Here is a 21,777-nt window from a genome sequence, read left to right on the forward strand (position 1 = left end):
TTTAGTCAATTACACCAGTCCCATAATTCAATACGGCAAAACAAGGAAGTTGCCGGGGAATTCTAATTTCATTTAAGAACATTTATCCAAACAAATTAGAGAAGTTGCGACATTAGAAAAGAAGCTGGCAGTGTAGAAATGAGCGCTCTGCCGTACGCCAACAGGCTTGTGTATACAGACACAGAAAGGGAAAAAGCAGTAAAAGCAGCCAGCACCTGTGACGGATAGCGATGGCTGACAAAACTCTAATGTGGCTAATATCTCCAGGCAGGGCCATGTACTGTACAGCAGCAGCCGCCGCTCGGAGCCACCGGGCCCCACTGAGCACTAATATTTTATTTTGTCTTTGAAACTGCCAGGCTCGTTTTTCATCGCCATCACTGTCAATGAAGCATTATTCATTGTCGAGCTAAGCCCTCTCACTGGCGCAGCTATCTCTGCTAACCCAGCAATGAACTCCTAAATCGCTGCAGACTAGGATTTGAATATTTCACCACATAATTGGAGCTTTAACCTAATCTGGGGGCGCAGGAGCTTCTCTTCTGTTTCCGATGAGGAGGACTCAAAAGGCGCATCAGGATCCAATCACTAATAATAAGGAACTTCTCACAGTCTGTGAGCAAGCATAATTACCACTGATCCAGATTTAAGGCTTTATCTGAGGCCCGACTGCAATTCCAACAAACAGTAAACACTGGCTTATATCATAACTTGGGAGCAATATTTTTGCTATCATGTCCTACTATTTTCAGCTATGGATTTTGCTTCAATACAGACTGATTATTTTGTAAAATCAGGAAGAGTCTTGTGGGAGATTGAATGGGATGAGGGCGGAGTAGAGAAGGGTTACAGCGATTAGCAGCTTTGTGTTTGGACTGAAAGGGGAGAAACAGAGTGGTGGAAATGGAAGCTGACTGTACATTTAAATAACAGTAACAGCATGGTACAGCTGCACACAGCGGAGAGCTAAGAGCTGCACTGTATGCCAATTTGCTCTGTTTTAGTATTTCTTACCCGTCTCTGCTCTAAAGTTTATTGTCAGTGACTAAATGATTCTCATCACTGCAACAAGGGAGACATTACTGCACATTATAGCTGCTGAGTAGATTTGTTTATCTTAGTGTAAACAGTATTTTTACATGATTGACAGGCGTCATGAGATTTCCAAAACAAGCTCCACCAAATCATTAACCACACACCTCCCCCCTCCTGCTCTCCAGTGCTCCCTACAAAAGAGTGTTTGTGGAGCGCCTCTGTCAATCACGGCTCACTCCCGCCGACTAATCTATATGTAAGTCAACTTAAAAACAAACATATTAGATACTGTCAGCTCCCTGCACAATGCTGCCATGCGTATGTGTCAATCAAAGTGCTGCCATCTCTACTCGCTCTGGAGCTATCAGCCGTCCTGCAGCTCCAACTGTTTGTCTGACAAAGAATCACAAAATCCAGCCGAATACGGGTTTGCCATGTCGAGCGCTCGCTCTGGAGGTTTTCTTGCCATTTGTATGACCTCTAACTTTTGCACTGAGTCATGATGAGAACAGAAGCGTCCCTCTTGGGAGGGAGAACTTTGCTGTCACTCAGATGAGCGGAATGTACAGTCCTTTCTATATCGGGTCGGGCGCTTTGAGACTGGACAGCAAAGGCGCTTCTTCTCCAAGGCCCTGCATGGATTAGCATCCCTTTACTATCTGGTCTTTCATGGCTTGTTAGTTTAGCACCGGTCCCCCATGTTTGAGGGTTCAGGGACAGCACAGAACTCTCAACCTTGACTTCTGCTGGGAGATGGCGGGGGGGGGGGGGGGGGACAAAGCCCTCACAAAACCTGACAAGCATTCTCGACACCCGGCTTAGCTCCGTTGCACACCAGTGCATGAATCTGTCATTTGATTTTCAAAATCAGATAATGTTGCAAGATGGATTAGCCGTATTTATTTGACTTTTCAGACAAGTCAAAAACTAGAGGCTTGAGTCGATGTCTCCCTCAACCAGATGGGAGGCTGCCTGGCTGGCAAACATTTCACTGATTAGGGTTTGATGTTTTCCCCCTCTCACTGTTGCAACATGGGGTAAACAAATCCTTCCACCATCTCAGATTTGTCTCAACAGAGGGAGCCTGGGGGATGATATGTTAGTTGAACAGTGCTATTATGATGCATTACTTTTACTGTCTTTCCATCATGCTTAATGTCAAATCAATAAGTATTGAGAAAAGAAAGAGGAGTGCTGATGAGGATTTGCCTGAACAGTCAGTTGTGTACATCTCAGCTTAGAAGCTGCATTAGATGGGGATTTAGAGTACAGTACAGGAGATTGATTATCATTATGAGCTCAGCACTCAGGGTTAGTTTACAGGACTGGATCAAAGAAACAAACCTTGTCGCTGGACAATACAGAGTCACAGGGATCAAAGAAACAGTGTAGCTCAGTTATGTTTAAGATTCAAAAAGAGGTGCACTTTTTCAGGCACTGCAGGACGGTAAACTTACCGTGGTGTATTTGCCAAGCTGGCACAGGGAGGGGAAGGTTTCTTGATGGGCCTTACGAATCTTTTCAATGATGGTCTCCAGCTCGGCTGTCAGCTCGTAGCTCTCTGCCAGCTCCGGCTTTGGGCTCTCTTTCTTCTTTTTATTCCGGTCATTTCGAACAGCTGAAGGAAAACAAAGGATTAGGATTAATGATAGTTGCGAATGGATGACTTGATCATCATAGCAAATGTGGGTGTTGGTGGATTGAAATTAAATAAAAGACAGGAACAACAGAACTTTGTTGCCTGTAAGCATTTTTCTAGTTACTTTTTAGAGATGCAGCAAGTTGTCAAGTTTAGAAACTGAGACCTTACATAAGGACAGAAAGTTTCATGCTGCAGACTGTTCTATCAGCTGAACCAGTCTCTGTCAGCTTAGTGCCACTGGCAAAGTCTCAAAACGGGAGAAAACAGAAGTGGCTGCAAAAACTCAAATGCTTAACAAATGGATTGTGTCATTTGTGTGGCCATTTTAAATTAATTTCCCATTTCCATTAGTTTCCTCGTAAAGTTAGTTTGGTGCTTTTTTAAGTGGCTTATCTGGGGTAAGTTGAGGTCAGATGTGTTAAGTACTGCTACATTAGGTGAAGGTTGAGCATGCAGGGGTTCTTCAATTACAACATAAAATATTCTGAATGCTATTTATTTGCATATATCTAATCTAGGAAATATTACATTATAATCTTTGCATTTAAAGCTATTTTATCCTTCTACCCCACTATATCTCTGCAAGAAAAATTTTACTTATTGCCTGCTACATTTATTTAACATCAGCAGTTACTTTGAAGATTACATCCAAAACACATTTATATCAGTTTATAAAATATAGATACATTTTGATGGATTAAAATAGAATTAAGAAGAAAGTAGAAACTCTACCACAACAAACTTAATTTCATTTACTACTTATAATTTAAAGGTATAATAATTTTTATGCATCAAGAAGTCTAAAACTGACTAGACCTATGCTATTATTGAGCTGTGTACTTACACTATCCCAAATGTTTCCAGCAATTGTCAAACCTAGTAACAGCCATTATTTTAATCAGGGTCTGTTTCACTTGGTCATTAGGTCATCAGCTTTGAGGCTGCCAGAGGTGTCAAAATTCATATTTGATCCAGTGTTATTTATATGATACACTTTTTTGATCTTGATAATTTTTTAACTATATATTTACCTTGACAAAAGATTTTAGTCATCAGACATCTGGATCTTAAGTTATCAGAGAAACAAGCTGAGTAAATGTTAACAGCAGCCAAACAGAGTCAATGAAACTGATTTTTGATGTGAAACTGCTTCATTCAGAGCTTTTAATTTTTAATCAAATTTAATCATCTGGTTCATTTATTTTGGAGAGGAGGAGACCTCTGCTGTTAATTTGGCTGCTGATAAAAACCTCCTCAACTAATGACACTGAAGGAATCCTAACTGGGAGAAGCTGACTGCAGCGATGGCAGTGGTGGGCCCACAATCCCATGATTCTACACATCACCAAACCTCATCTTTTGTTATTGATTTGATTGAGAGACCCCAAGCACCAAAATGAAATATATTACTAATAACTAGTCAAATAAAAATGAAATAATCAGAACATGCAAGACTGAGGTATAGGTTTAATCACTACATTTGAAATCTTGTCTTAGGTGCACTAATCTCTACAGCCTTTGCTTTCTGTAATGTTGCTTGCTAGTTTTTAATAACATTATACACTGTACATCAAAATACAATGATTTTTTAATCTCCAAATATACAAAAGATGGGTGAGGTGGAGTTTCCCACATGGCTACATATGAACCTTAAACAGTACCTTGGGCTGATGATCATCTTCCCATAAAAGTATCGGTAATATGGGCTGATATGGGGAAGCCTATACAGACACCTTCTGGTAGCTACCCTCTGCCTGTGCGATGGTGTCACTACAGTATTCTTTTCCAAGACACATGTCTCATACTCACAGAAATGGTTTCCACTGCATTGTTAAATTTTGAAGGGGGCTTGTAGACACTGGCATCTTCCTGAAAATCCCTAACACCAGAGAATCCTTTATGAGCTTATAATGAGCCTTTTAAGATCTCATAGTTCCCTACAATCCCACTAGAACATTGCGTTCCCAGAATGCTGGTTTACTGGTGGTTCAGAGAGTTTCCAGGAATAGAATGGGAGGCAGAGCTTTCAGCTATCAGGCTCCTCTATTGTGGAACCTTTTCCCAGTTTGGGGAGACACCCTCTGCACTTTTAAAACTTTCCTTTTTGATAAAGCGTTATAGTTAGGGCTGACTCAGGCTTGATTCATATTCCATAAATACATGTCACTAACCCGATATCTTCCCTTTCTCATAGTATTGTGCTCTTCCGTCTCTCTCTCCTCTTCTGTCTCTTTCTGCAGGTATTTCTGCCTCTGGAGCTGTAGAGTCTGATCTGTGATGACAAGTCTCCTGCTGCTCCTACAACTCCACTCAACACCTGCTGCTAGAATTAGAAATTATTAGCACTGCTTCTTGTATTGTTACTATTGCAATTACTACTTTGATTGTCATTACTATTATTACCACCATTATATTATTGATACCACCTTACATTTTTCCATGGAATCTGCATTATGTTCTCTCTTTCTCAACCTAAATGAGGCAGCTGGCCGCCCACCCTGAGTCTGGTTCTGCTCGAGGTTTCTGCCTCTTAAAAGGATGTTTTTCCTTGTCACTGTCTCCTAGTGCTGCTCATGGTGGGAATTGTTGGGTGTCTGTAAATATAATAATATAAAGAGTAAGGTTTAGACCTGTTCTGTATGAAAAGTATATGGTGCCATATATAAATACAATTTAACTGTATTGAGTTGAATAGATTGACTACATCCTTTGTGCTGTGAAATGATAAAAATGGTCAGATGTTGAATTAAACTTATAGAAGGACAAGAGTGACTTTGTACTTTATTCAACAGAAAATACAAAATCAGCTGACCTCAACTTTGCTGCTGTGTCACATCTTTACTTCCAGCTATGATGTAATTGTATAGTGCAACATTAGTCCCTATTTACTGCTCTGAAAGATGAAATCGTCCACCTTATTCCTACAACTCAACCAGTCCCTCTCAAACATACAGCTACTTCAGATTCTATAGCATCGGTCTGCCTTAAGTTCTTTGGTGACAGACAGTATAACTTGTCAAGAAAAGCTGTGAAGTAGGTCGGTCTCTGTGCAGAGCTTAACTGCATCTGATAAAGACACCTCTAAGCTATGATTCAGACAATGCTAGCCAATGAGGCCTGGGAATTTACTTTTCAGTTCTGAGAACACCCCATTTTTGCCTACCATTATAGAGGCTCCATCTGAGCAGAATCCCACAACACAGTCTTTAAGAAAAGCATCATCAAAACCATGTTTCAGCAGGGAGTTCAGTGGTCCAGTGATTCCATTTTCTAACTCAATAGATCTAAGAAGAAGGTCACTAGCTATCTGAGCTATCAACTGACATTCTGAGGTACACAATAAGACAAGACTTTTTGCTTAATGAGGTGCTTTCATCCACAATAATGGTGAGCTTTGGTCTTTAATCACTCTGATGCTTACAAATAATGTTTACCTCATCTCCTCTCATATAAAATGTGCAATGTCTCTACATTTAAGTAAAGAACAGGGCCAACAGGCAGAAGGGAAACGACAAGGAAGTGCAGGGACAGTCAATGTGAGAGAACCCCCCCACCCATTAGTGTGTCAGAGTCCAGAGGAAGACAGGTTGACAACTCATTGTGTTAAGTGGAAGAAAAGCTCCTACATGCATTATAAGTCCCTGTAAGTTTCTGTAAAGATACTGACCTCAAACATATGAATGCTAGGCCAAAATATCAGCAATTTTTTAAAAACACAAGCACAGTGACGGCAGTGGCTCTGCTGCTGATGGCATGGAAACTAGCCCTAGTCCTCTCCTGCAAGTTTGTGGATTAGTATTCATTATTATACAACCCCCGCTCACCCAACCCGCAGCACAACCTGCTACCTCTTACAGTCAACATAGAGGAAACACTGCACATTTAAATATTGTATTTAGTTGTTAGTCTGTAAAACTGGTAGGTAATAACTGACATCTAATAAGCTGTATTAAACTGCGGCGCCAATGTAAAAACAGTATATAGAGCCATTGTATGGTTTGGTTTGTCCGTCCTGGGCTACTGTAGACAACGTGTTGGACTCTTGGAAGGAGATTCGTTCCCTATGTAGATATAAATGGCTCGTTCAAAGCAAATGAAAACCTATCAATTATTAGTTTTAAATAAAAATATACTTGTTGTGTCTCGTCAGATTTGTTAATTTGGTTCAGTATGTTTATCAAGTTTGCATCATTTCAGTTGTACTGTGTTTCCCTGCCCTTTTTTCACTTCCTGTTTTATTTTGATAGTGTTTACTTAAACCTTTGTGTGTTTCCTTTCTGGTTTAATTGTTGACTCCGCCCTGATTTTTTCCACCTGGTGTTCCCCACCACCTGCATATAATCAGCCCATCTCCTAAACTCAGCGCCAGTTCGTCTCTAGTACTTCTTCTGAGAGAACCAGCATTTTCCTTTGTTAGACTCCTCGTGTATGACTACAGCTTGTTTCCCTGGACTTCCCTTGTGCTTCTCCTCTTTGGATTTGTTTGACATTCTCTGATTGATTTCCCGTGTACCGAACCCTGAACTGAATTAAACAAAGGCTGAGCAACAGGAATAGTCTGGAGTTGTGCTTTTGGGTCCAAATCTTGTGTCTATTCCTAACAATACTTATATATATTATATTCAATTTCTGTAATTAGATCCTTTAAGAATTCTCTGTAACCATAAATATTCCTGACTAAATAAGGAACAATCAAAGATAAGGTTAAAGAAAACAACACCCTTTGTTACAACTCACTCATCATGGAATTTAACACTCACACAGTTCAACAGGACTCCATGGATGTGATCTAATCAGATTTGGCAGTGGCCTGGAAGCAGAGATAACCAACCCCATTAGTGAACTCTGATTGGTGCATGGAAGGACATGGTATCGCCTTTATCCAACTGAACCTTACAAACCTAACAAGTGCAATAAGGTTTCAATCTTTGACTAAATAACACAGGCACAGAAACCTCTAGGAGAGAGTCCCACTGAACAAACAGTCAGGAGCTATAGAGTCCTTTGCTTCATAAGGAGCAGATCTTTGAAGTCCATCACAGCAGGAGATTCATGCAAACCAACCAGGTTTATTGCCTAATACACAGCATGATCACTGGAACATCACAAGTATCTAATCAGTTGTATGCTTCCCTTTAAAATAATAAGAAGTGGAGCTGGAGAGAAAGAGCCAGGCCCATTGTCAGTGCTGAGACACCCAAGGGACCTTCCTTGGCTGACAACAGTCACATCCTCTGCCCTAGTTTACAATAAACTCCTTTATAGTCACACACTAATGTCAGGATTGGAAACCTTTAAAACAGATGTACAAATGTGAATACACACACGCTGTGTGTGTGTGTGTATGTGTGTATACAAACATTGGCCTACTTGAACACATTTTAAAGCCCAGAAAGTTAGTATATCAGAGCTGTGAACTAAGATTTCCACAGGCATTCAGTGACAAGTGCATTCACACACTAACTGTGACATAACTAAAAGACATAGGGAGCAAAATGCAGGAAATGTACAACAATATAAAATGAAACAACATGAAAAGCACAATGGAGGGGGGGGAGCAAGCTGTTGTGAGTTGTTTGGGGAAGGTATTCCACAGCCTGAATATCACAGCTAGAAGATGGTTCAATGGGAAAAGAGGACGCCAAGTGAGAGTTGGTCAGGGCAGGGGGGCCTAGAAAAGATATCACTCTGGGACCAACCATCACAGGCACTGCTGTACATACAGAGGATGTCTGGATGTTTATGTTTTGCCCAAAACAAGAAAAGAAAAAGACAAGACTTTTACCCAAAGTGCAGTCTTGCTCTTGCTCAGATAGTTCCATCAGGAGTTGGGGACAAATCCGAGCTAAACAGTGTTGCTAACTTATAGATGTTTTTGGTGACTTTTACACATAAAGTACTGAGCCATGTTTTTCAGTTATTCATCTGATGGAATATATGCTATTTTAATCAGTCCAACTGTCTACACAGGCTGTGTAATTGGCTTGCTTGTTTCACGTTTTATTCTTTTGTTATTATGTTATTAGCATAAAATAATATGTTATTAACATAAAGTATGTGAGAAAATACATTCATTCATTCATTAGCTATAATGTATAGCAGTATCTCACATCATTTGTGCCCCCATTGTCTGACCATCTCAATGCATCAAAACATAAGCCAGTCAACATGATTTTATGTTTCTCAGAGTCTCATTGTGCTGATTACTGCAGCAATAATGTGCTGACATTAATCACTCCTTACATTTTGACCTACATCTTTGACCTACATGTCCATTATATGGCAGTGTATATACCGTGTGTGTGTATATATAAATATATATATAAAAGATTCCAGTACTATCAACTGTGATTATACAGATAGTAAAGCAAATTTGGACAGTGACAATGTTAATTACTTCACAGATTCATATGGGAGAAAAAGAATGGAGCAATAGACCTGCTATATAATCTCTCCAGTGCACTTAGACAAAACACGTGTGGACCTATTGGCCCCACACCGTTTGCTGACGACACTGGTACTGGTACAACGTACTGGCCTTATAAATGAGGACCTGTGAAGACTATGTCTCTAAATGTGAAATATAATCATAATTTGCTTTTCACATACACATTTCATCCTAAACCTCATGTACCAAGTTTATAAGATGTGATATTAATTACTACGTGAAATCAAACGTGCATATATCATGTGATCATGTGAGGGATCTGTATCTAACCCTCTCTGTAACTTTTTGAAACTGACATTCACATCCACTTCAAGCAGTAACTGGTCAGCTTTTTTTCTTTTCTTAAATTTCAGTCACTTTACATTTTAACAACATGCATTATTATATATGTTTCCAAGGAGAGCCTGTCTGAAAATACATGCCATTATCTCAACATGTGAACAATTTTGTCTCCTCCTCTTTGCAACAGCTTAATACCTTACCCTCCAGTGTGGCTATCTGGAACTAAAAGTCTTGGTCACACTTAGTCATGACCACAAAAAATCAGCCTTTTTGATGAGCCTCATGATGATTAGAAAAAATACCAACTGAGTGCCATCTAAAAGAGCAGCGTAAAATCTCTCAAAGCTCTGGCTAATTCTGTTGAAATGCTGGGGTGGTCCGTGAACTTCATGGGGGATGGTCAGCAATCTGTTCAAGTGTGTGTATGTCATTTGTCACAGTGTAGTGACGATGTGTGTCTGGCAAGGGGGTTGTGGTCCTCATACAGGCGGACGAGCCACGAGATGTGATTTAGGAAGACAGTGATATGGCAAGTGCACCCCCCACTCACCCAGCGCAATCAATTACCATTGCACTCCAAGCAAATTACTGCGAGTATGAGCAGACACATTGAAATGATGCATCAGACAAGAGGCTATTAAAATATATGGCTTTTTAATAACCACAAAAAGGGAACCCATCCAGCCAGGGACTCTTATCATAATTTAGAGTCAGTGATCACTACTCCTAACTTCCACATGAAAGGTATCTGCACTTTTATCTTTACTGGCCTATGAGGATCTATTTGGATCTCTGAGTGCTGTTTTTTATGTAAAATTTTATGACGCTCTAGGAGCCAAATGGGCATTCAGGCTGAAAACAGCACTTTTGTTAAAAAACACAAGAGGTTGCACTGGTGTGGAGGTTGTTGTTTCAGGTACATCTGAAATGATGAAATACAGTCCTGCACAGCTGCTTATAATTACCATGAAACAAGATTTTACAAGTCTGGACAGTTATCATTGCAACAGTCTTTTTATTCTCTACTCTGATGATCATGAAGTAAACAGTAGAAATACATTGTACCCAAGGCTATCTAGCAGGTATGTGTGCCTAAATGTGTTTGAGTGGCCAGCACTCTGCATTGAAGTATTATGTTGCTTTGTGGCAAAAAAAAAAATTTCTGAATGATCCTGTGGTTTTGTTTGCCAAGAGCTGTCTGTACTGGCATGCATGGTGTCAATGATTGAGGTCACTGCATTTTTTAAATGTAGTCGGAAAACAAAAGAGTAAAAAGCAGCAAATCCTCGAGTTGGGCAGCAATAACTGACATTTCTGTTTGATAAATGACTTAAAGCTACTTTAATAACCGTTTTTTGGCCATGTGGGGACAGAACTCTAGTATAACATAAACCTCCTGACACACATTTGACATATTATAGCCTTATAAAATTGATTGTCAAGTTGTGTTTATGGTGACCTAATGAATGTAAATATAATATTCACTGTTAGGGTCTTCCCCTGAGAAATGTAGGTGGTTCTTTAACTTGGCAGATGTTATACTTTCTACACCAACTTTTGTCCCTCTGCTGTTTGGTTCTGAGCAGATGGTGTGCAGTGGGTGTACCAGAACTTTTTCACAGACACTAAACCGAAACACAAGTTGTGGGCCAAAACTAAAACAATGAGCTGAAAGATGCTAAACTGTGATGAGCTGCAGACTCATGGGATAACTATGAGTTCATTACTAGAATCACATCAACAGTCATTTGATTCTTCTTCCTTAATAAAGATATTATTCATTAATATATAATATCAGTGCAGCTTTACACACTTGACAAGTCAGTCTCTCAGAAGTCCTTAAAACCATAATCCAGAGCGTACTCCAGTGGCTCACATGGTTAGGTGATCAAGTCCTCACCAAAATACCAAAGACATGCTACATGTAATTCTCTCCCTCCCTCCGATGCCTTTCTTGTCTATCTCCACAATCAATGTTCAAATAAAGGCAGAAAATGCCCTAAAAAATAACTTGAAAAAGAAAAATTCATAATCCAATTAGTTTTTTCCAGATGAAATAATATGAATTTGAAATTCCGAATGCCCCTGAAGCACTAGTACATTGATGCAACATGATGATTACGGTTGACAAAACATAATTTAATATTCCCTAATAGTCCCATATCCACATTACTACCAAAATGTAATTAACTGCATGTAACAAAGTCTTCCAAGTCAAAATCAATCCAAGTACAAATATAGTGTTTACAGATAACCTTAACCTTTTTCCATCTTCACTCACTGAGACTCTGGTGGTCTCTGACATGAAAACATTTGAACACTGCTGCACAAACCATCTGATTTCAGTCCAGAACCAAAAGCTGAAAAATGTGTTTTAAGCATTTGCTGGAGCTGGTGTGTTTGCCATCTGACAGAGTGGCTGGGTGGACGCTTTGAGGGAGCACTTTGAATGAACGAGTGTTTTTGAAGTGCTCTCCAGAGTGTTAAACCAAGGGATGAAGAGAGTGGGAATCAGACACGCTGGTAAATACACTCTTCACAGCAATGCCTACTGTCACACTCCCATCCCACAGTTGTCCAAGACGCTCATCTCCTCCTCCTTTAGTCAAAGAGCAATGTCCCACCCTCTGTCTTTTGTCCTCCTCTTTATTTCTTTTTCACAGCTGCTTCTAGCTCCCTGGTGCAGCCTGGCAGTTTTTTTCCTGCTGCTGCTTTAGCAGGATGTTGTGTGGTTTGGGGGCAGCAAGCATGGATGATGGCCATTGTTGTAAAGCCACCAGCCAGCCATCTGCGTTCTGCCAAGCTCTGCACAGTGTCTCTGTAAGCAAACAGATGCAGCGGTAAATAAACACCATCTATCTGGAACCCACGTGGTCCAGCCCGGGCCACTTGCCACAGCACTTAACATGGCAGCTCCCTAACACTAACCAGGTGGGTGTTGAGGACCAGTGATAAGTCTTTGCTGCTGCCAGAGCTTTGAGTCTAAGCAAATGGTCCTAATGGGGCAGGGGAGTGGAAGGGGTTGTCAGATAGGAAACCTGCACCATGAAAATATGAACTTGGGACAGGGGAGGAGAGGGTGCCACATATGCAACTTAGAGGTGCTAACATTGTCTCATGATGGTTTCGCTGCTAGTTTAGAAGCTTTTTCCTCACTGAAAAGACTAAATAGTTTTTGCTATATACACTTATTTGGCATCAAACCTAGGCCTTTTCACACTAAGGGTGCTTTTTTCACATGATTAATTTGTACGTCAATTTAATTTTTCAAGCTGTTGTTTTGTTATTACTACTTTCACACAGAACACAAATACTACAGGACGAAAAAGCGATGAAATTTTTTTCTAAAGGAGGTTGGTCCTCTGCCTCCTCAGATGCACATCCCCAACAGGACCACAAACTATCCCACAAACATCCTAAAAAATATGTCCACAACCAGCCTGCAGTGGAGCTTCAGCTTCTGAATGTTCGCAGCCAAGTATCTCATATTTTTGCCTTCTATATTCACGTTGCAATTCAAATTCATGATTGAATACAGGTTCATAGTGTCTCCTGATGTCTTTCATGCAGTAATGTCAGTCAGGAATTACAGGTGTTACAACTAGCCACTGTCAACTAGCCACCAGCCTGGACCTCCATTGGTTGACCTTAGGTGTGCTAGCTTCCAGCCTGCAACCTAGTTGGCTAACCTTGGGCTTAATAACTTTTCGCCCACACTATAGTCACATAACCAGCTGCCTGGTTCTGCCCCTGATTCAGCTAACCTCAAGCCTGCACCCCAGTGGGTTAAACTCAGGCTTCTACACTTCCTACCTCTTGCTTAATCAGCTAGCCTGCTGCCATGCCCCTGAATTGGCTGGCCTCCAGACTGCATCCTCTTGAAGTAGCCTCTGACCTGTCAGGTCATCAGGTTACCATCTCTGTTGACATACAACCAGATCATCAGATGGCTCTGCCAGATCATCAGTTTGCCTGCCCTCCTGTTCTGCCTGTCATGCATTCTGCCCCTAACCCCAGTCTCCTGCCCATCCTCCAGAGAGGTCCCACCTTCACTGCTATCCTCCAGTTCAGCTCTACCTTTGCCCTCACTGCCACTCAGAGGAGTCCCACCATCGTCGACCTCAGAGAGATCTCCTCTTCAACATATCATGTTGATGTTGACAGACACTGGTGTTCTGTCCAGTGCTCTAGGGCTTGTCCCAACACAGTGTGGTTCCACAGTGGTGTTTGATACCAGTTCATCTCCTTTGTTACCCTGAGGGAGTGCTTAATTTCCCTGAGGGAGTCATCCCAAGGGATCAATAAAGTCTAGTCTAAGTCTATATTAGCCACCGCTGTATAAAGCTTCATCATCTTGCAACACACACACACACACAAATGTTTTACACATACCTAAAAGCTAGAGTCTCCTTATCTGATACACCTCCAAATTTTGATCCTCTCACAAAACCGTAAACAATCTTTTGTAAACTATTATAAACTATTGCACATTAAAGTGACATACTGAATATTGGCTGCCAGAAACTTCAGTGCATCCAGAGTATTTTCTTTCAAAACCTAATTTCTCTCAAACTTCTGTATCATCACATCAATGCACAGTGTATGTCTAAACAGGTCATCTGCAGATTCACCAGATAAGTAATGGATTACAGCAGTACTCTGACATTATGAAACTCGTGATCGCTGAAATAAATACAAAGACACAACTTGTGTAAGGATGCATTCAATCACATACCTGCTGGTGACACACACACACACACACACACACAACAATGCTCCCCTTGTGTTCCATTCCAAGTAGCAGTTCAGTTTTCTCCAAAGGCACATAATGGCACTTGTCTTGTTCCAAAAGCAGATGTTTCTATTCCATCTCCTGACTCAGGCCTTAGACTGAAATGTCAACACGTTACTTTCATTATGAAATAACTACCACTGCAACATTCTTTTCAGGTGGTATATGACCTGTGGTGGCCATATTGGACGTCTCCAACTCTACAGACAATAAAAGCTGGGAACAGTTTCTAAATGTACGGCCAGAACTGAATGGGGATGTTCGATACTGTCTGATTATGTGTTTATGTCTGGTTACTGAATGAAGTGATATTAATCTTTTATCTTGTAAATACATTAGGAAATTGTGGATACATTAATACATTAATGTATTAGGGTGCTCCTAAAGGCGTGTTGAAACTTAAGTGGAAGTGAATTTTTTCAAGCTACAATGCTTCAGTTTGAGCAAACACTTTTATATATATATTTTTTTTCTTTATAAATTATCATAAAGATTTATGATTACGGTCCATAAATGTATACAGTTAAGGAATTTATTTTATTTGTTTTGTATTCTTTTTTATTTCGTATTATTGTTTTTATTTCATTTCATTTTAATTTATTTTATTTGCATTTTATTTTATCTTCACACACTTCTACACAATCATGTTGCTCATTGTCATTTGTGGTTTAATCTGTGATTGTGAGTGCAGGTTTAAGTTGTATGCATGTGATTATCTTTTGTGAGCTCAGTACCTAGGGTTGAGTTTACAGGAAAAATGTAACTTGTGCAAGATGTTTATTTGTACTGTTCCAAATTCAAACCCATTAATTAAAAAATTAAATGAAACAATATGAAATGAAAAACAAAAATATTCCTGTTGATTAAATAATTACAACTTATGGAATATAGCGAGTAACAGCAACCTAAATAATTATATGATATCATGCATATTTGTCACATTTTGACATTTAACTTGACCATCTCTGGGTCTTTCTCAGTACTATAATACAATAATAAAACAATACCATAGCTTACAAATCAGCAAGGGTTGCTAAAAGGTGAGTGACAAAATTGTAAACCCTAAGTCCCAACAATGATTACAACATGCAGTCAGTGTGGACCTTCTGAAGCCATGGACACAACCATATCACCTCCACCCATGAATATAGGATAGGGAATGGTCTCAGTTCTCATCAGTAGCCCTGTGGGGGGTTTAGCCTGAGGATATAAAGACATCATCTTTTCCATGACTCCTCTGCTGAGGTGTGAAACAGCATCAGAGAAAGGAGCATAGAGCTAATGGAGCATGAATTGGACCTGGGCTATAAATGCTGATACAATCAAAGGATGCCAATAACCTGTGAAATGCAAACTCTTCCTATTGATGACAATGGAGTAGAGGGAGCGTGGGGCCCTCGACAGCAGCAAATGACAGGATTTCCCTAGAGTGTCTGAAATCGCTTGTATTTTAGAGAAAAGTAATATATTTTATTTTAGGCTCAGGTTGTTCATTCATGTTTGTTTACTCATTTGTTTTTATCTGCTCATCACATCATTTCTCAGAAACCACTTTATGTGGATGTTTGACAGAAGAAGGAATGCTGCAGCTCTCGCTCACTGCTTGCAGTACTGGTTAGTATATACAGTATTGGTAACATCCCTAAGACTGAATGATGTATGACTTAGATCAACTCTGCTACTATAACAATCACCCTTCTGCAGCAGCTCTAGCATGGATGATTGATCATCCCTGCATCATACTGATATCAATGAAGCCATTTGAGTAATAATCCAGTGCAGCTGTTGACTGAATATGATCTTACAATGCTGTCCATGCTGCAATTTTAACTGGTATGCTCCTTAAAAGGCCCTACCCATTCCCTGGTGCATCCTGACAGGTGTTTTCACTTTTGCCTGATTAGACTTCTTTTCTGCATCGCATGGGGTGATACAGATGGTGTTTGACCGACAGCTCCTTTGCCTAGTCCCAATGTTCACATTCATAGACTCAAAGACTTTGAGGTGTGTTTCCACTAAGTCTGTAAGGGCTTAGGGCTGTCCCACTGTCAAATCGTCAGCTGGATGAGGGCTCTCTTGCAGACGTTTTTAGCCCTCTATGAGCAAATGCAAAACAAGTAATGTTTAACACGGAGCTACCAGGGGAGGCCTGGGGGAGGTGGAAAAAGATGAACAAACAAGCCTGGAACACACAACCACAACTAATGTTACAAGAAAACAGAAAAATTTAATTAAAAAAATTAAAATTAAATTAATGTAGGTGCTTTTTTGCATTGGTATTCCAAATTAATTCCAATTCTAAATAAAAAAAACCTGGTGGTGGAAAAGAAACCACAGGACACCAAACCTTTCCTTTCAAACTCAACACAATATTCAAATTAAGCCCATATCAGTACAGTGTGTAAACTGAGTCTGAAACTCACACTCTTTGGACATTCCCACTGAAAAGCACTTCTGCAGGCGGCAGTACTGACAGCGGTTCCTTGTCACCTTGTTGATAATGCAGTTCTTCTCCCGGTGACACGTATACACCATGTTCTTCTGGATGCTTCGGCGGAAAAAACCCTGAGGAGACAGATACAGACAGAGAATGGGAGGCATTCATGCAAAAAAGACTCTCATGAAGTTAACCTTATTTCGCTTCTTATCTTCTGAGGCCAGCTATTTTCTACAACAACCAGTCAGCACCATTAAAATGTCCGTCTGACGAGTCCATACAACAATTGCCATTATGGCTGATAGAAAAGAGAGGCAGTGTGTCCCTGCTGGGAGCTCTGCAGAGCTTCAAATGCTGGATTTAAGCAGACACAGAGTGAAGAACCTCAGGGTATCAAACAGTGAGGCTGCTGGTGGAGTATGGAAGAGTAACGGAGGACTTTGGTTTGGAACACCACATCTGAACCTGACAAGGTGACATTGAGCTTCTGTGGAAGACCAAAGCCACTTTCTTTCAAAAGGCCGCTTTCATTGTAATTCAGTGGTGTAATGGATCTTAATTGGGCTCATTGAGTATTTAATGCTAAAAAGTAACTAAGCACTGAAGACATGTAGCTCCATCAAAAATTGTGACAGAAGAAGAGCAGTGCATTCAGAGAAAATTGTTACAGTTTGAGGCTTTGAGCTCTGGGGTTCACATCAAGATCACAAGATGAAATTTCAACATTTAGATGACTAGAAAACTAAAATAATCCACGATAACCACATTCTCAACACTGGTTAAAAAGCTTTAAATAGAGGATCGACTGTCTTTTGAATTTCATAAATGTTCAGTTAGGGCTATAATGTATACCCATCAGGGCCCCACAGGACAGGTTTACTCAGGTTTTAAATAATTAAGTAATCAGTTTCTAATTAAGCAAGTTATTATTTTTGGAATTTGTTTGATAATATGCCAGCCTGATAATCAGACAGAAATGCTATTTAATTTAAATTTCACTTCATCTTCTCTAATCCTGTTTCACACACACACACACACACACACACACACACACACACAATCTTTTAGTCAGTCTTTTTTATTTCAAAATTTCATTCCTTTTCTCACTAAACACTGTGCAACATCCTTTTGAACCTGACACAGTATCAGTGTCAGCTACGTATATGTTTGTGTACAGAGTATACTTTTCAGCTATTAAGTGCACAACTGGGAATTTATTTACATTTATTTTGAGTTGTTCACAATATAGTGAGACCTTGATTAGAAAAATACATCTTTAAGCAACAATACAGTTTTAAACATTTAACATTCAACTAAATACTCTGAAGGTCTCTGTCAAATAATTAGTCCACTTAGTTGCATTTCTCACATTTTTATCTTTGCTTTGTATTACAAGGAGCATGAGCTGTGATTGCTGCAGCAGGACCTATAACATGGAATGAGTAGTGGCATTTTACAGCAAAAAAAGCAATTTTACATATTTCTCTAGCAAAAAAATTAAAAAAATATTCATGGATCTATCTTTAGTTAACAAAGTCTTTGCAATATTCCCTGACCAAAGACATGACTCCAGCTTTTGAATAATTTCAACCAGTGTGATGGCTTCCATTTAAGAAATACAAGGCCAACCTGAGCTCGCTTCATCTACAACCACATTTAGCCATGCACTCCAAATGCTCTGGACTGCCTGCTTAAAGGATAGTAATAATAAAGACAGTGTGGATCCTCCTTTAAAGTCTTGGACAGGAACAGAGGCTGAGCTCAGCTACGTCTGTTGCTGAGAAGAATGACAGAGAGCAGAGGAGCATCTGTAGGAAGCCGGAGTCTTCACTGATTTTTTTTTCCTTTTGATATGAATTTTCCGTAGCTCTGGGGTCTTTTGTAATGATCGTCCATCATACAGGCCCTTTTGCACTGAGTGTGGAGGGTGGTTGGGGGTGGGGTAGGGTTAAAATTCCATTTACCATAGCTGCCTGTGACGGATGGGACCTTGCCTTTTCATTAGTGAAGCAGGATGCACGATGGGTAACAGATTAGATCACAGGAGTGAAACGGCTGACTCTGTAGCCCATCTCGCCTCAGCCTCAAGCATCCGTCAAGCGCTGCGCCACCCCCTTGGTAGCACAGATACTAACCAAAAGCAGCCAATCGTGCCTCAGCCTTGATGACACATGACCAGTCTGAGGTCACCTCCTCTCAGTTGGTATTATTCATTTTCTTAATAGAGGCCTTTATCCTGGCTGATGTAAGCCAAGTGAGTTGGTAGACATTACCTGTGAGGTCTGATGGATGACCATGGAAGCGGCCTGCATCACCATTAGCGGCCATATAACTGTGTTCAGGTTGGGTGCAGAACCCAAGGCTACTCAGGTACTTATGTCATTCAAGGCTGAGAGCATGCAGGTCATTTAGCCTTGGAAATCTACGTGTGTGTGTGTGTGTGTGTGTGTGTGTGTGTGTGTGTGATAAGAGCTGTACAGTGTGCATGGTTATACTGGTTATACTTTGTGTATTTTGCACTTACTGCAGACTGTTTCCCAAGACAGATTTGCATTTTGTGAGCTTCAGCTATTTGGGGTAAGGTTTGTTGTTCAAGGCCTAAATGAGACTCCTCATTTAAACTTTCCTCATCCACATCATGGATATATTACATTAAATATACATACTGATGGAGAAAAGGAAACAAAATTTTCTAGCATTGGTTATAGATTCCTGGCAACTGGGTCTCTGGAATAGCAGAGCGACTATTTCTGGAAGAAGACTCTGCTATTATTTCTTCAAATGTAATTTTAATGCTGCTTTAAAGCACCAGACAATTGATTAAAAAAAAAGTTCTGTCATGATTTGGCTGAACCAACACTAATTCACAGGGGTAAATCAAAAGCAACTTTTAAGCTGTAGTAATGAATATTTTTACATTAACAATAGATCAAACAACTATGTGTAATGTGAAACCCATGGAGAATTACTTTGCAACTTTGCGGCTGTAGCATTTTATTATTACTTAGCTCACTGGTTTTATGGACCCCCAACAAACTCTCTTATAAGCTCTCTTATAAGATGACTTCCATGTGTTGCTCTGTGTCTGCTGCTTGTTTTAATATGCAGTTCTTTGCTTAAACATTTGCCATACAAACTTTCAAGGGTGATAATGTATCAATATTATGTTGGCAGCTTGTTGCCCTGCCCCAAAGTGGCTAAAATATCTAGAAACCGCGAAACAGCCATGATTAATAGATATGTAGACAGAGGTAAAGCAAATCTTTAACTTTGGAATGCAAATTTATGGCACTGACTAATGGCAGCAACCTGTCTTCATACTGTTGTCCTTTGAGGGGAAAGACTACTGGACAGTCCCAAATAAAGGATGCCATCAGAACAACTGTAAGCTGTTTCAACATTGCTGTTGATGAGGCCTACCACTGTTGTGTCATCAGAAAACTAAATGATGCAGTTGAGATTTACAGATGCAGTGCAGTTGTATGTCAGCGGTGTGAACAGGAGTGGACTGAGTACACAGCCCTGAGGAGTGCCAGTACTCAGTGCGGTGGTGCTGGAGGTGTAGCAGCCAAACTGGATAGGTAGCACATGGGATACTTCTTAGACACCAAGATGATGGTTGCTGACTGGGAGCATGTGGGGAATGGAGCTTCCTCCCACAGTCTTAAGACATGCAGGTTAGGTGAACAGATCTGACCATTAGCTATATAATCCTAAAAGCTATAAGTCATAAGCTGTAAGTTTTTTATGGTTGTTCCCCCGGTCATAGTTTAATTTGAACATGAGCTGCATGTGTAACATTGTGTATCTCTGGTGGTTACTGAGCAGCAGTAGTGAACAGATGTCACGACATCACTTCATCTCTCCAACCCTCCAGGGAAACACCATCAGTGTCTGAGATGACACTGAGACTCACACAATCATCACATCTGCTCTTTTGCCTTGATTTTCTCCTTTTCCACCCTCTTTGTTTTTCCTCATCAGTATATTCTCTGTCTTTTTTCTTTTCATTCCTCTCTGCCACCACAGGACACAAGTGTTGACCTGAGACTGTCTGCTCTGACATTTGCCAGCGTGTGCCCTGCGGGTTTACTCATTTGAAGCTTAGAGATGTGCAACCAAAGGACACCCCTGAGCTGAGTGTTGTACAAAGGTGTTTACCTTGGTTGACTGTAGCGAGGTGGTGTGTGTGTGTGTGTGTGTGTGTGTGGGGTGGGGGGGGGGGGGGGGTTGCTGGGGCTAAATAAATTATAGGATCAGAGGTTTCAGCTGCGGGGACACGCTGAGAAAGAATCACACCTCATACACAAGGATGCAGAGGAGGGCAGAGCTGCTAAACTCAGTTTACCCTCCTACAGTATCTGTCTGCAGTGTACAGCAGTACAACTAGTGTCATTTCTTGGAGGTAATTTAAATATTTTTCTATCAAAGCTGCTGCAATGGCTTTTGTGTCAAGACAGAAATCCTTTGAACGTGATGTGAATTCAATATTCCTCAATTCTGTCTTGTTTAGATCAAGAACATTAAAAAAGGACCATGGACCACTGGGCACTAAAATTCTTTACAGAGACCAATAGTAGTAAAAACAGTGAAATACATTCATGATTATGTAAAATCTAATCTCAAAGCACTAAAGGTTAAGAGCTCCCTGTACATAGCTTTTCATTAAACAGCATTTTATCCATCATACTCTTATGTGGATGCTGTGCCTTTGTACAGGAAAATACATGATTTGGAGTGGTTGAATAGGTCCTAATTCTATATCATTTTTATATAAAAACATAATGACAAAAACATGTCAGATTGCAGAGGCAGGAAGCAGGATGAGTGAAGTGTGTCAGAACCCACTTACACACACAACCCAGCCAAGTATTTCAAATTCAAATGTTGCCTGACGTTAAGCATATACTGTGAGGGATATTTATCACTTATAGAGGTCAGATTGTGTTTGTGGACACAAAAATACATTTGTGTTTACTGCAATATATGTGTACAAATTATTATCATTTTTCAATCTTATCTTTTTTAGAAATAAAAATGTTTTTGTACTTCTAATACTAGTGTTTTTTTTGTTTTGTTTTTTAACCAGATCAGTATTTTCCTATGGTTATTCCTTGTCAAGTAATTTGCTGCTGCTACTA

The 21,777-nt window shown here is 40.2% G+C and overlaps 1 protein-coding gene across 1 annotated transcript in view; it reads right to left on the reverse strand.

Annotated features, from left to right (window-relative positions):
• The window catches only part of LOC108900257 (retinoic acid receptor alpha-A), a 73,245-nt gene that overhangs the window by 21,909 nt on the left and 29,559 nt on the right, over positions 1–21,777 (reverse strand). The window contains exons 3-4 of the mRNA XM_018701227.2: positions 16,623–16,764; positions 2,493–2,653 (exon numbers count right to left, since the gene is read on the reverse strand). Of these exons, the coding sequence (XP_018556743.1) occupies positions 2,493–2,653; positions 16,623–16,764 (303 nt within the window). The remainder of the gene's footprint in view (positions 1–2,492; positions 2,654–16,622; positions 16,765–21,777) is intronic.

Source organism: Lates calcarifer, linkage group LG3 (assembly GCF_001640805.2).
Source record: "Lates calcarifer isolate ASB-BC8 linkage group LG3, TLL_Latcal_v3, whole genome shotgun sequence".
Classification (NCBI taxonomy): Eukaryota; Metazoa; Chordata; class Actinopteri; family Centropomidae; genus Lates; species Lates calcarifer.